This window comes from Carlito syrichta, unplaced genomic scaffold, assembly GCF_000164805.1.
Source record: "Carlito syrichta isolate Samal-C Ts95f unplaced genomic scaffold, Tarsius_syrichta-2.0.1 Scaffold305642, whole genome shotgun sequence".
NCBI classification, from domain to species: domain Eukaryota; kingdom Metazoa; phylum Chordata; class Mammalia; order Primates; family Tarsiidae; genus Carlito; species Carlito syrichta.
The window spans coordinates 1,113,797-1,135,301 of record NW_007249738.1 but is presented as its reverse complement, the minus strand read 5'-3'; the positions used below and the strand labels follow the sequence as shown (position 1 = coordinate 1,135,301).

The 21,505-nt window shown below is 52.4% G+C and overlaps 1 protein-coding gene across 1 annotated transcript in view; it reads left to right on the top strand.

Moving 5' to 3' along the window:
• The first annotated feature begins 6,003 nt into the window (after nucleotides 1-6,003).
• Nucleotides 6,004-21,505, top strand: part of PTGIS (prostaglandin I2 synthase) — a 47,630-nt gene continuing 32,128 nt past the window's right edge. Inside the window, exons 1-5 of the mRNA XM_021714402.1 lie at nucleotides 6,004-6,091; nucleotides 11,031-11,097; nucleotides 11,799-11,922; nucleotides 14,610-14,788; nucleotides 17,861-18,004. Coding sequence (XP_021570077.1) covers nucleotides 6,004-6,091; nucleotides 11,031-11,097; nucleotides 11,799-11,922; nucleotides 14,610-14,788; nucleotides 17,861-18,004 — 602 coding nt within the window. The remainder of the gene's footprint in view (nucleotides 6,092-11,030; nucleotides 11,098-11,798; nucleotides 11,923-14,609; nucleotides 14,789-17,860; nucleotides 18,005-21,505) is intronic.

Genomic DNA, 21,505 nt, shown 5'->3' with positions numbered 1-21,505 from the left:
GTCCTCTGCCTAGAGGGCGCGAGGTGGGAAAGCGGGGGACGGGGTCCGTCCCCCCGGGGGCTGAACACCCGCCGCGGGGAGTCCGGGTCCGGACCTGGGCGCGGGGCCTTCAGGTGCGCTGGGCGTGGGTGCGGGGCAGCCGTGGCCCACCCGGCTGCAAGACGCCCCCCCGCCCCGCCTGCACCCAGCAGCCCCCTACTCGCAGCCCCATGGGGCAGCCTCGCTGTTCAACCCATGACACAGGTTGGAGAGTCGAGGCTGCAGAACTCCGAGGCCCTGGGGGCGAGGGGCGGAGGGGGGCATGTCCCTCTCAGCCCTGGAACCACCTTCCACGGATGGTGGGGGAAGGCTCAGTGTTTCCGTCCGCCAGGGGAGAAACTGAGGCCTCTAAAGGAGTCTCCCTTCCCTGAGGTCCCGCAGCCAGGCCAGGGTGGAGCCAGGGCCAGATGTCACAGCCTCCTGTCCCAGAAGTTTTCCTGCTCCACTGGGAATCTGCTATTTAGGAGAAAAAGTCAAACGTATAGGCCACAAATCAGGGAGACAACAGTGGCTCTCTTTAGAAAATGTTTTGAATTTTTTTTTTTGAGTTGGAGTCTCACTCTGTCACCCAGACTGGAGTGCAGTGGCCGCTCCCGGCCACCGCAGCCTCCTCGACCTGCTGGGCTCCCGCGATCCTTCCGCCTCAGCCTTCCAAGTAGCTGGAGCTACAGGCGTGCGCTACCATGCCCGGCTGATTTTTTGATTTATTGTAGAGAAGAGGTCTCAAACCCGCGAGCTCAGGCAATCCACTCACCTCAGCCTCCCAAAGGTGCGGGATTACAGGCTGAGTCACCGAACTCGAATTGTACAAGGAATAGCTGGATACATGTGACTTTAGCAGACATTTATCCTGTCACAGTTGAGATTGGGATCCCATAACCCCCCTCCACCAGGAGTCTCATCCCCCAGTCCAGGGCCTCTCCTAGTGCTCAGTTTGGGTGGAACCTTCCAGCTTTTTTTTCAAAAATACACTTTTTATTTTAGACTCCTTTGAGATTTACAGAAAAGTTGCAAAGAGGGTACAAAGAATTCCGGCATCTCCTCCACCCAGTTTCCCTCATTGTTAGCGTCTCACATTGTTAAGGTACATTTGTCATGACCAAAAAAACATGTTCATTTTTGTCCACTAAACATCCTGCTTGACGAGGATTCTGTCAACATTCTCATTCATGTCCCTTGTTCCAGGACCCAATCCAAGGTACCGCAGTGCTTTCTCTGGTTGTCGTAGCTCCTCCTTCTCCCAGATTTTCTTTTCTTTTCTTTTTTTTTTTTTTGAGTCAGGGTCCCACTCTGTTGCCCAGGCTGAAATGCAGTGGCACCATCACCTCAACCTCAGCCTCCTGGGCTCAGATGATCCTTACTGCCTCAGCCTCCTGAGTATCTGGAACTACAGACGTGTGCCACCCCATCCAGCTAATTCTTTGATTTAATGTAGAAACGAAGTCTCACCGTGCTGCCCAGGCTGGTCTTCAACTTCGGGGCTCAGGCAATCCTTTCTCCTAGGCCTCCCAAAGTGCTGGGATTACAGGCATGAGCCACCGCGCCCAGCCTGTTTCTCAGATGTTTTAAAATACTCTTACTTACAATAGACATGAGCTTGTGGATAATACAGAGCCCTGTGGTGTGTGTTTACATTCGTGTCTGAAAATTCTAGAAGCACTGAGAACATTTTGATTTTTAAACAATGTGTCAGTTCAATTTTTGAACAATAAGCTCACTATATTTTTCTTCAACCGTCAGACATCTTTTCAGGTGACATTTAAGCTACTTATTCAATCCTTTGCCTGAAAAAAAGAAAAGACTATATTTTCTTATGAAGACATGCATGATTTTCCTGTTGTCGGGCTTTTTACCACCCTGTGCAGAAGTGTTTTCAGATGGTCCATTTGCTCTCTCCAGACCGAGTCTCCCCATCCCTTCCTGTTGCGTTCTGGGTCTCCTCTGCCTTCTGCTCTTCTGTGTGGTTTTCTATAACAGGGCTTCGGTGCAGGTTTCTTTGTTCCTGTTTGCTTGTGTCCCTGTTGATGGGCTTCTGGGCTTGTTTCCGGTGTTTTTGCTGCTTCACACTGATCTGTTCCCTTCCCGCAGGGGCTTGTGGTCCACCCTCTTCTCTGGAGCAGGTGGGGGCAGCTATGTACTCAGTATGTGGATTCTGGGAGGCAGGGTGTCCGGGTGCCCAGCATTCTTGGCATATGGAAATTCCCAGCCTGTGGACATAGGGTCAAGTTGAGTAACTGCTCTCTGCCTCAGTTTCCCAGTCTTTAAAATGGAGAAGATGATAATAGTAGCTAAGAAAGGAATCGCTGGGTTAGAAGGAATGATACCCTTATTTAGGCTAATTATTGCTAACTGTCCATCTGGAGAGCTAATTTTTAATTTTTGTATTTTTTTGAGTCAGAGTCTCACTCTGTTGCCCAGGCTGGAGTGCAGTAGCAGGCTCATGGCCACCGCAGCCTTAACCTGCTGGGCTCAGGTGATCCTTCTGCCTCAGCCTTCCAAGTAGCTGGAACCACAAGCACGCACCACCATGCCCAGGGAATTTTTAAATTTATTGTAGAGATGAGGTCTAGCCATGTTGCTCAGACTGGTCTCGAAACACTGAGCTCAGGTAATCCTCTTCCCTCTGCCTCCCAAAGTTCTGGGATTACAGGCGTGAGCCACTATGCCTGGCTTTTTTTTTTTTTTTTAATTAAAACCTTTTTTTTTTTTTTTTTTTAATGGGGGTCCTGCTATTTTGCCCAGGCTGGTCTTGAACTCTTGGCCCCAGGTGATCCTCCTGCCTCAGCCTCTTGAGTGGCTGGGATTATAGGTGTGAGCCACTGTGCCTGGCCTGGAGAGCTAATTTATCTTTGGGGGCAAGCCTTTGATTTTTATACCTGTGGGTACCTTGGGAGGGTCAACAAGCGGGTATTGGGGGGAAATATGGCAGTGGGGGTCACTGGCAGCCGGTGGGCGGTTGTGTGGACCCTGGGATCCCAATTTAGGTCCCCATCTCGTTTCTTCCAACTCATCTAGGGGCAACCAGAGTGTCCCCATTTTACAGAGGAAGAATCTGAGGCTCAGAGAGGCCAAACAACTTGCTTGAGGTCGGCCTGGACTCAAACCCTGGGTTGCAGGAATTTTGAACTCTCGGGAAGAATGAATTCTCTCTCTTCTTACTCATTATATTGGCGATCTGGGCACTCGAAAGCCTTAGAACCACGTGACCCTAAGAGAATGAGATGCAGCTACGTGCAGAAGGTTCTAAAGGAAGGACGATCAAGTGGAGAGAGAGGTGGACGATACTGGTGTTGTCACCCAGGCTGGAGTGCAGGTGGCCTGCTGGGCTCAGGCTATCTTTCCGCCTCAGCCTTCCAAGTAGCTGGAACTACAGGCATACACCACCATGCCTGGCTAATTTTTTGATTTATTTTAGAGACAAAGTCTCGCCAAGTTGCCCAGGCTGGTCTCGAACCCTGGACTCAGGCAGTCCTCTCGCTTCAGCCTCCCAAAGTGCTGAGAATACAGGTGTGAGCCGCCATGCTGGCCACTTTTTTTTTTTTTGAGACAGGGTCTCCCCCTGTCACCCCAGATGGAGTGCATCACTGTGAACAGTGGCATGATCACTGTTCACTATAGCCTTGAACTCCTGGATTCAAGGGATCCTCCTGCTTCTGTTTCCTGAGTAGCTGGGACTATAGGAACTTGCTGTGCCTAGCTATTTTTAAAATTTTTCTGTAGAGTCTGGGTCTTGCTATATTCCCCAGGGTAGTCTTGAACTCCTGGCCTCAAGAAATCCTCCCACCTCAGCCTCCCAAAGTGGTGGATTACAGGTGTGAGACACGGTACCTGGCCTGAACTTTTTAATTATGAAAATTTTCAACTATACAGAAAAGGAAAAAGAATAGTATAAGAACCCCCATGTACCCATATCTTGATATGACAGTCATTAGCATTTGTTTAAAAATTATAGATGACATATTTTACCCTTGAATATTTCAGAATGCATATCAGAAAACAGTGACAATCACAGTTCCATGATCCTGCCTGAGAATATAGAAAATAATTCTTAATATTGTCTAGTTCCCAGTCCAAATCCAAATTTCTGCATTCATGACAAGAATTTTTCAGTCCAGTTCAGTAAACGTGAGTGTTTTCTCCTGGGAGAGGGAGGTGAACTTCTGGGTCTGTTGAGGCTAAGGATTTGTCTGGTGGGTATCAGAAACTTTTTTCTTGCTTTCTGGGCCTCAGTTTCCCTACTATGCTCTGAGGCAGCTCACAGAGCTGTCTCTGACCTGGCGGGCTTTGTGGCTTCCTTTCTCTTTGGGCTGGTGTGGCTGCAGCAGGCAACATTGAGAGAAGTCTCCTGGGTGGGAGGCCTCTTTTCTGGGAGTCCAGAGGCCTTGGTGAGGGTTCTTGTGGCACAGTGGCTGGTCTGGGCTCCTGCAGGATGTAGAATGTCCAGGCACAAATAAATCTGTCTCATTCTAGTATGCACTAACTAGAGGTCACCAAGCCACTGTAGACAGGATTCAGCCCCTGAAGGGTCTGGTTTGTGCAGCACGGCACAAGGGGAGAAAATTGGGAATGCCATGTACAGAAATCCAGATTTCCCACTTCTTGTAAAAAATGGGAAGACTTAGCAATACCTTCCTGGGACTCAGTAGTAGGGCCCTCTGCAAACCTTGCCGCAGTCCTCACTGTGCCCTGTTGCCTCTCCAATGTGCAGCTATCCTATTCATCACTGCACTTCCTCTGCTGTTTTTTTCTTATACTGAGAAAGAATTTTTGGAATCAGTGTCTGTTTCAAAGAGACTGAGGCCCTGCACTGAGCTGAAACTACTGACCAGAGAGGGTGAGCAGCCTGCCAGCATTGCACAACTAAGTGATGCCAGCTCTTGGCATCCGGGCAACTAGAACATAGACTCTGTGTCAGGTGTTTAACCCACATTGGCCTCCTTAACCCTCTCAGCAGTTCTGGGAGGCAGGTGCCGCTCATTGAGCACCTGACATCTATTAAGCACCTACTGTGTGACAGGTGCTGTTCTAAGTGCTAGAGCAAAGGCGTTCCCTGCTCTCATGGGACTTCCACCCAGGGGAGATGCGCTAAGCCGGGGGCACGGAGGCGGGTGATGTCCCATCCTTGACTCCCGCCCTGAGTCGCAAGGGGTCGGGTGGGAGGGAGACGTGGCAGGGGTGGCAGTGCTTAGAGGAACCCACGTACTGGGAATGACAGCCCCAGGGGAGAGCCAGAAGGGCCGTCTTGCGGTCTGAGCTGCGTGGGTAGGGGCCGGATGGGGCACTCAAGGCTGACCTCCCTGCCCCCCGGACCTGGCAGTGCCTCCAAAAAGTGAGAGTGTCAGTGAGCGAGGCTGGAGCCCGCAGGCCCCAAAATAGAGCCTCCCTCATCCCCGTGGGTCTCGGCTGAGTCACCCTGGAATGTGCAGGGCCTGAGTTGGATGGAGGGCCCGGGCTGGAGGAGCCGCGGCCGCAGCGGTCACGCCTGGGCCCCAGCTTCCGGCCTTTGTCCGCTCCTCCCTGGTACTTTTCTGGGAAAGGAGGAGAGCGGCCAGAAATAACACCTGGAGCCCCAGCAGCCGGGATGAAGGGCCAGGAAGGAAGCCCACCCGAAGGTGTCCTCGGCCCTGCATCTCGGCAGGTTGCGGAGGCCTCTGTGTACAAACCTGAGATGAGATTTCCTCATCTCAGAGTGGGGGTGTACATGTCCCCCCGGGGTGACTGGTGGCTCTGCCACCAGACCTGCCTGGATGAGAAACCCAACTCCTCCCCGCTGGCGACTCAGCTCCTCTGTGCCTCAGTGTTCTCTGTGAAATGGGCCTGACAGTAATAGTTCCTCCCTCATAGGACTGGGGGAGGATTCCTTGAACTAATGGGATAAAATGCTCGGCCTGGTGCCTCCCACACCATCCGGGCTCGTCGGGTGTTAGCCGAGATTACCAAGAGAGGAAATGGCTGGAGAACGCCATGCGTGGCACCTTAGGGCAGCTGGCACTCAGTCATTGGTGCCCGGGAGTCTCAGGGGGCCTGCTTCTCAGCTGCATCCAGCTCCCAGGTGCCAGGGATCCGATAGGGGCTCACCAACTCCCTCCTTCCCATCACAGCCAACGTGGACAGTGGCATCGTGACTCCCATTTCACAGGCGAGGAAAGAGGCGTGGGAAGTCAGTCGCACGACTGGCAGGAAGCACAGCTGGGGCTGGAAGCCTGGAAGTGTGGAGCTGAAATTTGCCTCTTAGGCAAAACTTGCTGCCCCGTTGTCTGTGCCCGGCCTCCCTGGGCCACCGTCCAGGCTGGGAGGGGGCTGGTGCGCTCCAACTAGTGGGTTGTTCCAGCACCATGCTGTACCGGCCAGGTGACACATGGAGCCTCTGGACAAGCGGTCTTAGCCCAGGGGCTCACCAGGAGAGAGGAGGAAGGAAAGGCCCTGCCCCTCCTGGGATCCCGGAGCTCTGACTGAAGTCTTCTCTGGGCTTTGAGTCCTGGGCTCTGCAGCAGAATAGAGGCTGGGGAGGGAGGCGGGCATGTCTGGGAAGACTCTTCCTGGGGTCTCGAACTCGTGGTTTTACTCTCGTCTTCCCCAGCCCTGGCCCTCACACCAGCCTTCACTCTTGTCCCCTGTCTGGCCCCTGCCTTGGGTTGTCCTGGGGCAGCCAGACCGAGGGAGCCGGAGGGAGGGGAAGGATGGAGGGAGGCGGTGCTCCCCTGGGCCGCTGGGCGTGGAGCCAAAGCCCCTGTTTGGAGGTGAGGGAGTTGGATGGTGGGCCCGGTTCCCTGGGCACTGGGGCTTCTGCTTCCGTGCTCACCTCCTGGGCAGTCCCAGGGGTCCCTTTTGCCTCTCTCTGTTGCGCCATGCCACTCCCAGCTCCCGCCTCACCCCCTCCCGTGGGTCCCCTTCTCCCATGGCATCGAAGTCAGACCCTGGCCTTGGCCTTCAGGCCCTCAGGGCCTACAAGGTCATTTCTAGTCCCAGCGCCTGCCTTTCACCGTCGCATCCCCCACTCCAGCCTGCTCCTGCTGTCTTGAAAACCTCGCTGAGTGTGCCCCCGCCCCAAGGCCTTTGTACCTGCTGTTTGCTCCTCCCCCCGCCCTCTCAGCGTGCTCCCTTCTCATCCTAGGGGTCTTTGCTCACGTGACATCTCCTTGGGGAGGCTCTCTGACCCCCTTCTGTAAACTAGCCCCCCTTACAGTCTCGCTTCACTCTTCTTTCTTCTTCTTTTTATTGGGATATAATTTACATTCCAAAAAAATTCCTTTTTTGTCCCCTTGAATCCAGGTCTCACTCTGTCACACAGGCTGGAGTACAGTGGTATGATCGCAGCTACTGCAGCCTCATCTTGCTGGGCTCAGGTGATCCTTCTGCCTCAGCTTCCCGAGTAGCTGGGACTCCAGGTGTGCACCAGTACACCCAGCTAATTTTTTGATTTATTGTAGAAATGAGATCTCACCAAGTTGCCCAGGCTGGTCTTGAACCCCTAGGCTCAGGCAAGCCTCGTACCTTGGCCTCCCAAAGTGCTGGGATTACAGGCATGAACCACTGTGTCTGGCAGTTCATCCTTTTAAAACGTACAATTCAGTGATTTTTAGTGTATTCACAGGGTTGTGCAACTGTCACCGCCGTCTAATTCCAGAATATTTTTATCACCCCTAAAAGAAACCATGTGCCCGTTAGCAGTCACCCCCCCCCGCCCCTCCTCAGCCCTTGGCAGCCATTAATCGACTTTTCTGGCTCCTTGGATTTCCAGTTCTGGAAGTCTCATACAAATGGAATCATACAAGATGTGACCTTTTGTGTCTGGTTTCTTTCACTTAACATGATTTTTTTTTTTTTTTTTTTTTTGAGTCAGAGTCTCACACTGTCGCCCAGGCTGGAGTGCAGTGGCACGCTCACGGCCACCCCAGCGTCAACCCGCTGGGCTCAGGTGATCCTTCCGCCTCAGCCTTCCAAGTAACTGAAACTACCAGCGTGCCCTACCATGCCCGGCTAATTTTTTGATTTACTGTAGAGACGAGGTCTCACCAAGTTTCCCAAGCTGAACTCGAACTCCTGGCTCAGGCAATTCTCTCGCATCAGCCTCCCAAAGTGCTAGAATTACAGGCTTGAGCCACTACCGGGCTTAGCGTGATGTTTTTAAAGTTCCTTCACACTGTAGTATGAATCAGTACTTCCAGCTGAACAATGTTCCGTTGTACGGATAGATTACGTCTTGTTTATCCATTTATCAGTCAGTGGGCATTTGGGTTGATTGCACCTTTGGCCATTATGCATAATGCAACTATGAAAAATAGTGGAGGAACATGTTTGCGTATGAACATGTTTTCAATTCTCTGGGGTCTATTGCTGATTTCCAAAGCGGCTGCTCCAATTTTCATTTTCACCAGCAACATACAAGGTTTCCAATTCTTCACATCCTTGCCAACACTTATTTTCCTTTAAAAAATTTTTAGCCCGGTGTGGTGACTCATGCCTATAATCCTAGCACTTTGGGAGGCCGAGGCCAGAGGATTGCCTGAGCCCAGGGATTTGAGACCAGCCTGGGCAACTTGGCGAGACCTCATCTCTACAGTAAATTAAAAAATTAGCCAGACGTGGTGGCGTGTGCCTGTAGTCCCAACTACTTGGAAGACTGAGGCAGAAGAATCACCTGAGCCCAGCAAGTCAGGGCTGTGGTGGCTGTGAGCATGCCACTGTACTCCAGCCTGGGCGACAGAGTGAGACTCCAGCTCAAAACAATTTTTAAAAATTTTTGATGGACATAGTGGCTCATGCCTGTAATCCCAGCACTTTGAGAGAGACCTCATCTCTACAAAAAATAAAAAAAATTAGTGGGGTGTGGTGGTATGTGCCTGTAATCCTAGCTACTTGAGAGGCTGAGGGAGGATCATCTGACACTGCACTACAGTGTGGGCAACAGAGTGAGATCCCGACTCAAAGAAGTATAAATAAATACAAATTTTTATTTTTATTTTTTTTGAATCAGAGTCTCACTCTGTCACCTAGGCAGGAGTGTATTGGCATGCTCACAGCCACTGCAGCCTCCACCTGCTGGGCTGAGGCATTCCTTCCACATCAGTCTTCCAAGTAGCAGGAACTACAGGTGTTGCGCCACCACGCCTGGCTAATTTTTTGATTTATTGTAGAGATGAGGTCTCGCCAAGTTGCCCAGGCGGGTCTCGAACCTGTGAACTCAGGCAGTCTTCTCACCTCAGCCTCCCAAATTTTTGTTTTTATTATGGCCATCACAGTAGGCGAAGTGATGTGATGCCTTGCTGGGATTTGATTTGCATTTCCCCAGTGACTAATAATGTTGAATATCTTTTCATATCTTTTTTTTTTTATTTTTAAAAAGGTATATTAGAGATGTAGTCTCACTATGTTGGCCAGGCTGGTCTTAAACTCCTGGGCTCAAGTGATCCTCCCGCCTTGGCTTCCCAAAGTGCTGGGATTACAGGCGTGAGCCACCGTGACCACTTCTTTTTTCATCTTATTGTCCATTTGCATATGTCCTCCGAGAACTGCCTATTCGAGTCCTCCGGGCATTTTTAAACTGGGTATTATCTTTTCAAGTTGTGCCATATTGCATGTGTGCGCATCACGATTTCTCACATTGACGTGTGGTTTTTGATCTCTGCCTGTCATTAGTCCTCCTCTTTAGTAGGTAAACCCTGTGAGTCAGGGCGTGGCTGCCCTGTTCCCTGCTGCATCTCCAGCACCCAGAACGCACCTGCTTCGTGGCTGATGTTTGGTGAATGAGTGAGTGAATCCACAGTGAGAGAAAGAGATGTGATGATATACCTACTCATTCATTCATTCAGAAGATGGCATCTGGGAGCTTTCTGCATCCCGGTGGCTCTGATAGTTCTAAGACAGGGGTCCTCACCTGGGTTGAGGGACCATCAAAAGGCCCACTGTGACACCAGCCCTGCCACACTGTGAGGCCCATCTGACAGCAGCCGGCATGAGCCAAGAATCGGGGTGGGGATGAGACGAGGCTGGCCCAGGGTGGCCCCCGGGAGGCGCTGTGAGTGTTGGTGTATGAGCTACTCATACTGCGAAGCCAGCCACCGTGTCCTAAACAGCACCCAGGTGCCAGCTCTCAGTCAGGCTCAGGAGTCTGGCGCAGTGTGGCTGGGTTCCCTGGTTCCAGTCTCACGAGGGTGCCGTCAAAGGTTCTCTGGGCTGCCTATCTGCTGGGAAGCTCCCAGGAAGACTCGGAGGGCTGAATCGAGTGGCCTGCCGTTGGGGGTGGCCTGTCCCCTTCCCTGCTGTCGGCAGGGATCCCGTCACAGATCTAGCAGCCACCAACTTCCTTGCCATGTGATCTTTCCGTCTTCAAAGCCAGTACAGACACTCTCCCTTATGCCAAATTCCTCTCATGCCTCAAATCTCTTTAGCCAGGAAGGGCCCTGTCACTTTTAAGCCCGGTCCTTACCTGTTAGGTCAGGCCTACTAAGGAGAATCTTTTCTTTTCTTTTTTGAGTTGGAGTCTCACTCTGTCGCCCAGACTGGAGTGCAGTGGCACACTCGGTTTGCTGCGGCCTCGACCTCCTTGGCTCAAACAATCCTTCACTCTCAGCCTCCCGAGTAGCTGGAACTACAGGCACATGCCACCACGCCCAGCTAATTTTTTAACTTTTTGTTGAGATGAGGTCTTGCTGTTGCTTAGGCTGGTCTCAAATTCCGGGGCTCAAGCAATTCTCCTGCCTCAGCCTCCCAAAGTGCTGGGATTACAGGCGTGAACCACCGCACCTGGTCTAGGAGAATCATTTCCTCTGAAAGTCAGCTGTACCATTGGCTCTCACTCGGTAGAGGAGATTGTACAAGGATGTGGGTGACTGTGGGTGACTCAGAGTCTGCTCACCACACTAGAAATGCTGTCCCTGTATCCTCAGAGGAGTCCCTCTGCTTTTACAGATGATTATGGCCTCGACCACACACACTAGCCTTCTCACCCCCTGGACTGAGTGAGCGTGTGCTCTTGGGCCACCCCTCAGGCCATGACCTGGCCTCTCACCCCGAGGTGCCCCCGACTGGTGCAGAGCAGTCAGGGACTATGCCAAAGTCAGGGCTCCCACCTCTTGCCACCCTGCTGTGCTCTTCAGTGTCACCCTTTCTTTGGGTGGGGCAGGGAGTGTGATGACCCAACCCTGTCCAGGTGGGCGCAGAGAACCTGTTGTTCTTATGCTGTTGGGTGCTGGAAGGCTCCCTTCCCACGGAGAGACAACCCCTGCTGTCGAACCCCACGCTACATTCCAGACACTAACCAGTCCCCCAGCTTCCATTATCCTTCACCTCCTCCCCCCGCAGTCCTGTCTCTTCACTTTGGCTGGAAGAATCCTGCAAAAACCCAAGCCAGACTATGTCCCTGCCCTGCTCAAAACTCCCCCATGGCTTCCATCTCACTCACAGAGGTTAAAGTCCTCACAGCCACCCACAGGATAGCATGGCCTGGCCCCATGACCTCTTTGACCTCGACTTCCACGACTTCTTGTTCCCTTCAGACCCACCCCACTGGCCTGCTTGCTGTTCTTTGATCACACCAGGCATGCTCCAACCTCAGGGCCGTTGCGCTTGCCATCCCACCTGCCTGGAAGGCTCTTCTCCCAGATCCCCGTGTGACTCCCTTCCTCCCCATCTGGTCTTTGCTCAGATATCTCCCCAGTGAAGCCCGCCTTGACCTCCCCGTTTGAAGTCACACCCCAAGACCTATGCCCTTTCTCCCCTTCCTTGCCTCATGGTGACATGTGCTGTGGCTTCTGCAGGCGACCTGGGGAGCCCCCCCTGGACCTGGGCAGCATCCCCTGGTTGGGCCACGCCTTGGACTTCGGAAAGGATGCCGCCAGCTTCCTCACTAGGATGAAGGAGAAGCACGGCGACATCTTCACTGTGAGTGCCTTGTGGGGGGGGTGGGCAGCCGGACCTCACACCTGGTGTCTGTTGATTCCGGCAACATCCGCCCACATGCCAGCCCCATCCAGAGGTCCAGCCAGCTTCCTATCCATCTGTCTATCCAGCCGTCCCTCAACACTAACCCAACACCCATGCCTTCCATGTCCCTCTAGCCTCTTCTGGCATCAATGCAAGCAGTCATCACTGCCTACCCAGTGCTTGTACATCCTGCCGCCGACTTCTGTCCATTCGTTCGACTTTCGTCTGTCTGACATCCATCTCCCCATCTGACATCTGTTCTTCTGCCTGTCCATCCAGTGTCCACCCAGCATCCCTCTGTCCTAATATGCACCCAACATTCATTCACCCAACCTCCATCTGTCTACTCATTCTTCCATCTCTCCATCTCCTCCTCTGACATCTGCCTGCTCTTGCGTGTATCCAGCATCTATCCCTCTACTGGTCTAGCCAAATTCACCCCACATTCCCCCACTCGTGTACCTAACACCCACCTCACTCTCATCCCTACACAGGTGGCCCTCCATGTCTGTGGGTTCCATATCCGTGGATTCGTCCAACCACAGATTGAAAATATTTGAAGAAAAGCGCATCTGTACTGAACATGTGCAGACTCTTTTTTTGCCACTATTCCCTAAAAAACACAGTATAGGAACAATTTATATAGCATTTATGTCATATTAGGTATAGAAGTAACAAGAGATGATTTAAAGTGTGCTGAGGTCGAGTGAGGGGGCTCATGCCTATAATCCTAGCACTTTGGGAGGCCAAGGTGAGAGGATTGCCTGGGCCCATAGGTTCGAGACCAGCCTGGGCAACTTGGCAAGACGTCATCTCTACAATAAATCAAAAATTAGCCAGGCATGGTGGTGCATGCCTATAGTTCCAGCTACTTGGAAGGCTGAGGCGGAAGGATCACCTGAGTCCAGCAGGTTGAGGCTATGATGGCCATGAGCATGCCACTGCACTCCAGCCTAGGTGGCAGAGTAAGACTCTGACTCAAACCAAAACCCAAAAAAAAAAAACCTTAAAAAAATAAATTAAACAAACAAACAAAGTATGCTGGAGGGCGTGCATAGATTCCATGCAAATACTGCACCATTTTACATCAGGGACTTGAACATCCACAGATTTTGGCATCCTTGGAACCAAGCTGAGGACACTGAGGGATGGATAAGCAGACGGATGGATAGATGGAAGCTGAGCCTCCTTCCAGCCAACCTCCCAACCTTCTGTCCGTCTATCCACAGATACTGAGGGATGATTGTGTTCACTTTCCTCAGCTTCCATTTTTCTATGTATCCACTCACCCTTCTGTCCAGCTGCCACTACTCATCCAGCACTCAGCTACATTCGGTATTCAGTGTCCACTTGATATGCATCTATTCTCATTTCCACCTACCCATCCTTCCAGCATCCATTTGCACAACCACCCCCATCCATCCACCTTCCACTAAACCAAGCTTCATCCTTCAGTCTGTTTGCCCAGTACCTACCTGGCATCCTGTTCTCTATATACTCATGTATATAGAGAACTTACATATACTTAGTTTCCCACTACCCTCTAGCCACCCTTCCATTTATCTTTCCAACATGGATTCATTAACCTGTCCTTCTGTTTATATACCCATCTAACATTCTATCCACGAGCATTTACCCCACAGCTTCCCTCCTTCCTCCCTCTCTGCCTCCCTCCTTCCTTCCTTTCTTCCCACCCTCCTTTCATTCATTTGTCCTTCCATCCAACCACCCAACCCTCCATCCATCCATCCATCCATCCTTCCATCCACCCATCCACTCATCCATCCATCCATCCATCCAACCACCCAACCCTCCATCCATCCATCCATCCATCCTTCCATCCACCCATCCACTCATCCATCCATCCATCCATCCATCCATCCATCCATCCATCTTACAAAGCACAGAACACTCAGGGCCCTCTGTAGCCCTTCTCCCTTGGCTGCTGGAGATATGACAGTAGCCAAGATAACCATGGTGGGAACTTGAGAGTGAGGTGGTGAAGAACAGCCTTTTATTTTATTTTATTTTTTGAGTCAGAGCCTCACTTTTGCCCAGGCTGGAGTGCAGTGGCATGCTCACAGCCACCGCAGCCACAACCTGCTGGGCTCAGGTGATCTTTCCGCCTCAGCCTTCTAAGTAGCTGGAACCACAGGCGTGTGGTTCCACCCATGGTTACCACCATGGTAATGCCCGGCTAATTTTTTTATTTATTGTAGAGATGAGGTCTTGCCAAGTTGCCCAGGCTGACCTCCAACCCATGGACTCAGGCAGTTCTTTTGCCTCAGCCTCCCAAAGTGCTAGGATTACCGGCGTAAGCCACAACACCTGGCTAGCTGTTGACTTTCAAAAGCCCTGAGTGCCAGTCCAGTCCTGCTGCTTCTCAGTTGGCCTCCCAAAGTGCTTGGATGACAGGTGTGAGTCCCGGGTCTTGGCACATTACACCCCTTCTCTGAGCCTCACTTTGTCATCAATCTGTGGGTGAGTGATGGTACCATCTCACAGGGAGTCATGAGGGGTGGACAAGAGAACATAGGCTGTCAAGTGCTAAGCAGGGCAGCAGCCGGCATCTGGAGATCCTTGACCTCCGACAGCAGCCGTTGTTCATGGTGACATCCTCAGTCTCTCTCTGTGACTTCCCACAGATCCTGGTGGGTGGCAGGTATGTCACCGTCCTGCTGGACCCGCACTCCTATGACACCGTGGTGTGGGAGCCCCGCACCAGGCTGGACTTCCATGCCTATGCCGTCTTCCTCATGGAGAGGATTTTTGATGTGCAGCTTCCCCATTACAACCCCAGTGACGAAAAGGCCAGGATGAAACCGTGAGTGGCCGCAGATGGCACCCCTGGGCGGGCCTGGGTGAGCGACCCACTTCTACCTGCATAGCCCAAGCTCTGGGTGGACCGTGCTGGGCTGCACAGCGGGTATCCAGTAAAGACATGTCTCGGGAACACAAACAGAAACAAAGCAAACAACAGTCCAACGAACTGGGCCAAAGAACTCTACTTCCCATTCCTGCTTCTTTCAGGAGGTCGCCCTGATTTTAGTGGGAGGAGACCAGGGCTTGAGCTGGCCAGAACTGGACTCAAGTCCCAGCTCCGTCACTTCCCGGCTCTGTGACGTTGGGCCAGGCACTTTCCCTCTCTGAGCCCATTTTCTCATCTGTAAAACGGAGCAGGCGAGTAATGGATATCTGGAGGCCATACCCTGCCCGGCAGCATGCCTTATCTTGTTAGTCTTCACAGCAGCTTGGAGTCTGAGTGACGTATTGCCTCACTTTATAGACGAGGCCACGGGGCTCAGAGAAGAGAAATGACTTGTCTTAGGTCACCCAGCTAGGAAGCACCACAGCTCCTGAAATGTGAGCAGTCAATACATCAGCAGGAGAACACGTGGTACTTTTACCCTGCATCCATCCCGCAGACATCTGAGGACCTGCTATATGCGGGTCACCGTCCTCGAGGCCAGGGATGCAGAATGATGCCAGCCACCACTTGAAGTCACCTGTTGCATGCCAGGTGTTTGATGGCCACTTTCCTATCTGTACGTTAGCCTCAAGAGGTGGGTATTTTAGCTTACTTTACAGGTGAGGAAAGTGAGAAGTGAAGTGACCTGAGAGAAGTGAAGGGACTTGTCCAAGGTCTATGGCTAGTAAGTGACAGGACTAGGTTACTTTATTTTATTTTATTTTTGAGTTGGAGTCTCACTCTGTCGTCTAGGCTGGAGTGCAGTGGCATGCACGTTCACAGCCACCCCAGCATCCACCTGCTGGGCTCTGGTGATCCTTCAACCTCAGCATTCCAAGTAGCCAGAACTACAGGCACACACTTCTGCATCCAGCTGATTTTCATTTATTATAGAGACGAGGTCTTGCCAAGTTGCCCGGGCTGGTCTTGAACACTTGGGCTCAGGTAATCCATTGGCCTTGGCCTCCCAAAGTGCTGGGATTACAGGCTGAGTCACCAAGTCCGGCCTGGGATTTTTTTTTTGGTCACCCAGGCTGGAGTGCAGTGGGACGATCATAGCTCACCACAGTCTCAATCTCCTGGGCTCAGCCTCCATAGTAGCTGGGACTATAGGCGTGTACCACCATACCTGGATAGTTGAAAATTTTTTTTTGTAGTGATGAGGTCTTGCTGTGTGGCCTAGGCTGGTCTCAAACTCCTAGGCTCAAGGGATCCTCCTGCCTCGGCCTCCCAAAGTGCTTGGATGACAGGCGTGAGTCACTTTGCCCAGCTGTTGTGCTGGAATTTGAACTCAGGAGCCCATTCACCTTCACCTGAGACACCGAGACAAATGCAACCCTGTGTCTACCCCTGCAAGGTGCTCCCAGTCTGATGACAGTCTTCAGCGATCTATCTCCTGGAAGAAGAACCTCCCAGAGCTAGGAAGACTTCTAGAGACCTGTGTTCTGTGGGATAGCCAAAGCCCACACATGGCCAGCATCAGGAGAGGGACACTGATGTGAGGTGACGCTCAGTCTGAACTTGGCCTGTGGAATAGCTGCTAGAGTGTTTCTGAGCCTGAGTGTCCTAAGTCCTGCCCTTCTGGGGGAACCCTGGGATCCCACTAACGACAGGAGTCCACAGCTCGCTGCACTCTACCCCTCACCCAGGAGGGAACCCAGTTGCCTCCAGTGTCTGCCCCAAAAATTTTTTGGAATTTCTCACAAGCCGGCATGATGTCTTCTGCCGTGTTTCTTGAGGGCCACTGTTTCTGCTGAGGACTAGCGTGTGGAGTAGGATAGGCCAAGTGGCTGGGACGGGGTCCGTCACAGTGCCAGCGCTCACCCTCACAACATGCTAAGCCCTTCAGTACATGGTCTTTCTTACATGAGTCATGTCTGTTGTTTTTCCAACCTTGTTCCTTCCACCTTGGACATCCCAAAGCCGTGATGACCTGGGGCTCATGGACACCCCCCCCACCTGGCTTTTTCCTCATGGGTTGTCCGAGCACCCGGGTACTTCCTCAGTCTAAAGATGTCCATCCTGTTTCCAACCGACTGGTGGCCATAGTCCTGGAGAAGCTCATCCTACTGTACGTGCCTGCTGTTCTGGTTTCTGCCACAGGTGTCGCTGTTGAACACGGGCTGTGCACGGCCCCGTGGACACGGTCACTGGCTGCTGTGGGGCCCTTTCTGGTCCAGCTCCTCACACAAGGAGCAGGGGGCCTTAGATGCAAGACCCCCCCTTTCTTGGCTTCTCATCGTGTCCTCAAATGTGGCTTGATGTGCACTCTCAGAACAGGGGGGCTTCCGCCTTTGCCACACACTCTCCCAGATCAGCCGTCTCCTTAGACTCTAGTCCCCACGATGAGACCAGGTCACCAGCCGGATTCTTCCTCCTCATGGCGAGCTTGCTTGGGGTGGTGTCTTATTAGCAGTCCTTCGCCAGGGGACCCCATGACTATCCCGCAGGTCTTCCTGTCTTTGGGCTTCAGGGAGAAATGAGTCTCTTTTTAGTTCTTTCTGTTCCAGAAGACTGTGGGCCCCTTACCCAAGTTTGTGCACCCCAGGGAGGGACAGACAATGCTGGCTAAGAGTTTGGTTTCAGTCCCAGTTATGTCATTTACTGCTGTGTGACCTTGGGCAAGTTGCCCTCCTCTCTGATCCTGAGTTTTTCCACCTGTAAAATGGGTGTTATAATAGTAACTGTTGTTCCTATGTGTGTCAGAAGGTGGCATGAGGTCATTATGCCTAGCACAGTGAATGGCATCTATCGCTATTGACAATGATGATAATGACAATATCCTTTTATTTAAGCCTGTCTTCCATGGGCCTGCATGATCGATGGGGACCTTGAGCTCCAGGACCCTAAGGTTTGCAGACAGAGGTGCCCGGGGGTGTCTATGTGCCTTTGGAAGCTGAGCTCCCATGTTTTTGTCTCTGACCTCAGGACTCTCATGCACAGAGACCTCCAGGCGCTCACGGAAGCCATGAACGTAAACCTTCGGACGGTCCTGCTGGGTGACACCATGGACACGGGTGGCGGCTGGCACGAGACAGGTCTCCTGGATTTCTCCTACAGTGCCCTGCTCAGGTGAGCCTGGGCAGTGCTCAGTATCCCAGATGGGGCCCAGTGCTCTGGGAGCCGTGTCAGCTATGAGCAGTGGCTAAGACCAGGAGGACTTTGTGGGTGGGGAAGGCAGCTTGGGATGGCCAAAGCAAAGGCTGCAGGAAAGACCTTGTACCCTCAGTACCCCAGGGGTTTTCCTGACCCAGCCTGTGAACTGTAAAAGGAGGCACCAGCTGAAAAAGGGACCTTATGGGTCATTAGGAGAAACCATCTTGTCCTGTGGCTTCCAGACTTTGGGATTTCACAGACTAGCAAAACAAAATATTTGGGAGAAAAGCCCAGGACCTTAACTTTTTTAAAAATCAAATCTTGTAAATGTATTAGCCAGGCATGATGATGGGCACCTTTAATCCCTGCTATTTGGGAGGCCATGGCAGGAGGATCACATGTGCCCAGAAGATCAAGGCTGCAGTGAGCTACGATTGCACCACTGCACTCCAGGATGGACAACAGAGCGAGATCCCATCTCAAAAAAACAAAGCAAGCTGGGTGCAGTGGCTCACGCCTGTAATCCCAGCATTTTGGGAGGCCAAGGCGAGAGAATTGCCTGAGTCCAGGGTTTCAAGACCAACCTGGGCAACTTGGCGCGACCTCGTCTCTACAATAAGTCAAAAAATCAGCCAGCCATGGGGGCGCACACCTGTGGTTCCCACTACCTGGAAGACAGAGATGGAAGAATTGCCTGAGCCCAGCAGGTTGAGGCTACATGGCCTTGATCATGCCACTGCACTCTAGCTGGGGCAGCAGAGTGACTCCTACGCAAAAAACAAACAATAACAAACAACACAAAGCAACAAAAACCCCAATAATGAACATTAAGAATAGCAGAACTTTCAGCAGCGCCTCACCTCTCAGGGATCTGGGGACGTAGCAGGGACAGGGAAGAACTCACACAACTGACACTACTGTGGGGGACAGACTGGCTGTATCTGAAGGTGACACACACGACAAAAGAGATCCCCAGATGGAGTGATGGCACCCAGGGCTTCTTCAGGCAGACTGGTGAGGGAGGGTGTCTCTGAGGACCCAGCCTCAGAACTGACTTAACTGCGAGGTTCCCGCTGTGCCGAGACTCCAGGCAGAGGAGACAGCGTGTGCAGAGGCCTGGAGGTAGGGAGAAGCTCGGCAAAGGGCCGGTGTGGTACAGCTTAAAGAGCCAAGGACGGAGGGTGGAGCTGAAGTCAGAGAAGTGGGCCGAGTCCAGTTTCACAGAGCCTGGGGCACGGGAGGCTTTGGAAACTCTTCTGAGTAAGACGGGGCACCATCAGGGCTTTGAGCAGGGGCACAGCCTGGTATGACGGAGGGGCGTTAAGCTCCCTCCGGCTGCTGGATGGTGGATGGACTGGGGGTGGGCGCATGGGCTGCGAGGGAGGCAGGAAGACCTGTCAGGAGGCTGCTGTGGTCACCCTGGTGAGAGCATGGTGGCTGGAGCGGGGCATGGTGAGAATTTGGATGACTTTTGGAGCTAGAGTTGATGGGACCAGGCTGGGCGCAGTGGCTCATGCCTGCCATTCTAGCATCTTGGGAGGCCAAAGTGGGAGAATGATTCGAGGCCAGGAGTTCAAGACCAGCCTGGGCAGCAAAACAAAATGAGACTTCATCTCTACAAAAAAAAAACACCAAACAGTTAGGTGGTCTGCACCTGTAGTTCCAGCTATTTGGGAGGCTGAGGCGGGTAGTTAGCTCAAGCCTAGGAATTTGAGGCTGTGGTAAGCTGTGATTGCACCACTGCACTTCAGCCTGGTTGACAGAACGAGACTCTGTCTCTAAAAAAATAAAGAGTTGACAGGACCGGGAGTGTGGGTATGGGAAAGGAGGGAGGTGTGGTCTTGGGGGCAGTTCCCTGGTTTTTAGTGATGCCATTAACTAACCAGCATAAACGAAAGGATATTTCAGCCCCTCCAAAAAACTAGAGCAATGTGGTTTCAGGATAAAGGACAGCCATTTACTGACATATACAAGCTCGTGGGGACATTCAAGACATGTGTGTGCACATGTGTAGACCCAACAGGTGTCAACTCATTTAATGCTTACAGTGACTCTCAGAGGCCAGTACTTTGCAGACCCATTTGACAGATGGAAAAAATGAGGCTGAGGGATCCCATTTGCCCAGAGGCCCGTGTTGGCAGGGCTGGCTCCAGAACCTGCACTCAGCTGTGACCCTCTGCGTGTACACCATCCCGGTTCTTATTTCTCCCTGGGCTGGTGCACACACCGTCCAGGGCTGTCACTGGTCTGGGTGGTGCTGGTCTGGTCCACCCTGACTTTGTATGATGGGGACTGAAGTGCAGAGAGGGGCAGCTGAAACCACCCAGCAAGTTCATGGCAGGGCCTGTCCCAGGACCCTGGCTTCTGCCGCCCTGGGTCCCCGTTTGGGCAAAGAAGTCAGAGAAGAAGCATGGGGTTGGGAAGAGGGGTGGCAGCTAGGTCTGTTGAGGCCTGTTGAGTACGGTGAGCACAGTGCAGGGGGAGTCAGGTGTCGGCCCATACTGGTAAGTTCATGCCTGTAAGTCTATGCCTGTAAGTACGTCCAGGCATCTAAGTCCACGCCTGCAAATCTACACCTGTAAGTACATGCCTCTAAGCCCACGCCTATAAGTCAATCCAGACCTGTAAGTCCATGCCTCTGAGTCCAGGCCTGTGAGTCCAGGCCTGTAAGTCCACAGGTGTGGACATGTAGGTTAACGTGGCCCAGGCTGTGAGCCTCTCCAGCCCTCCAGCCTGTCTTGTGTGGGCCCTGGCTTTGCTCAGTCACACCCAGAGATCTGGTCTGTCCTCCCCCTGCAACACTGACCTCTTCTCATCACTCCGGCCGCCTTGCTGCCCCTGGAACAGGGCAGCCACGCTCCTCCTTTGGGGCCTTTGCAGTTTCTGTTCCCTTGCCTGGGCATGCCGTTCCCCATATGTCTGCCTGGCTTCCGCCTCACCTTGTTCACACCTCATCTCAAGTACCACCTGCTCAGAGAAGCCGTTTTTGACATCCCATTAATTTAGTGTGATGGCCCTCTCCCATGACCCAGAGTGGTCCAGGTTTATTTTCTTTGTGGCATCTAGCGCCGCTTTGGGGTCACGAGTGCATTTGCACATGCGATTAGCGTGTCTCCAGCCATGTGGTTTTGATGCGGTGGAGCCAGGGAGGGTCAAGCCCTGTGGTCCTCTGGGTTTATTTTTTGGGTTTATTCTTCATTGTCTATTTTTGGTGGAGATATATGCACAGGGTAATGATTGTCTTCTTTGGGATGACAGAGGATGATGGTGCTCACTGCAGCTGCACAGCCCCAGGGCCTGTGAGGACCACAGAGACCTGGCGAACACACACCTGTCTGTCCAATGGGCGTAGCCATGACACTCCTCCAGCCCAGGGCTGTCAGGTGGGACTGCTGGCCCAGGTAGCCAGACTCCATTTTTTTATTTTTTATTTTTATTTTTTGAGTTGGAGTCTCACTCCGTCGCCCAGACTGGAGT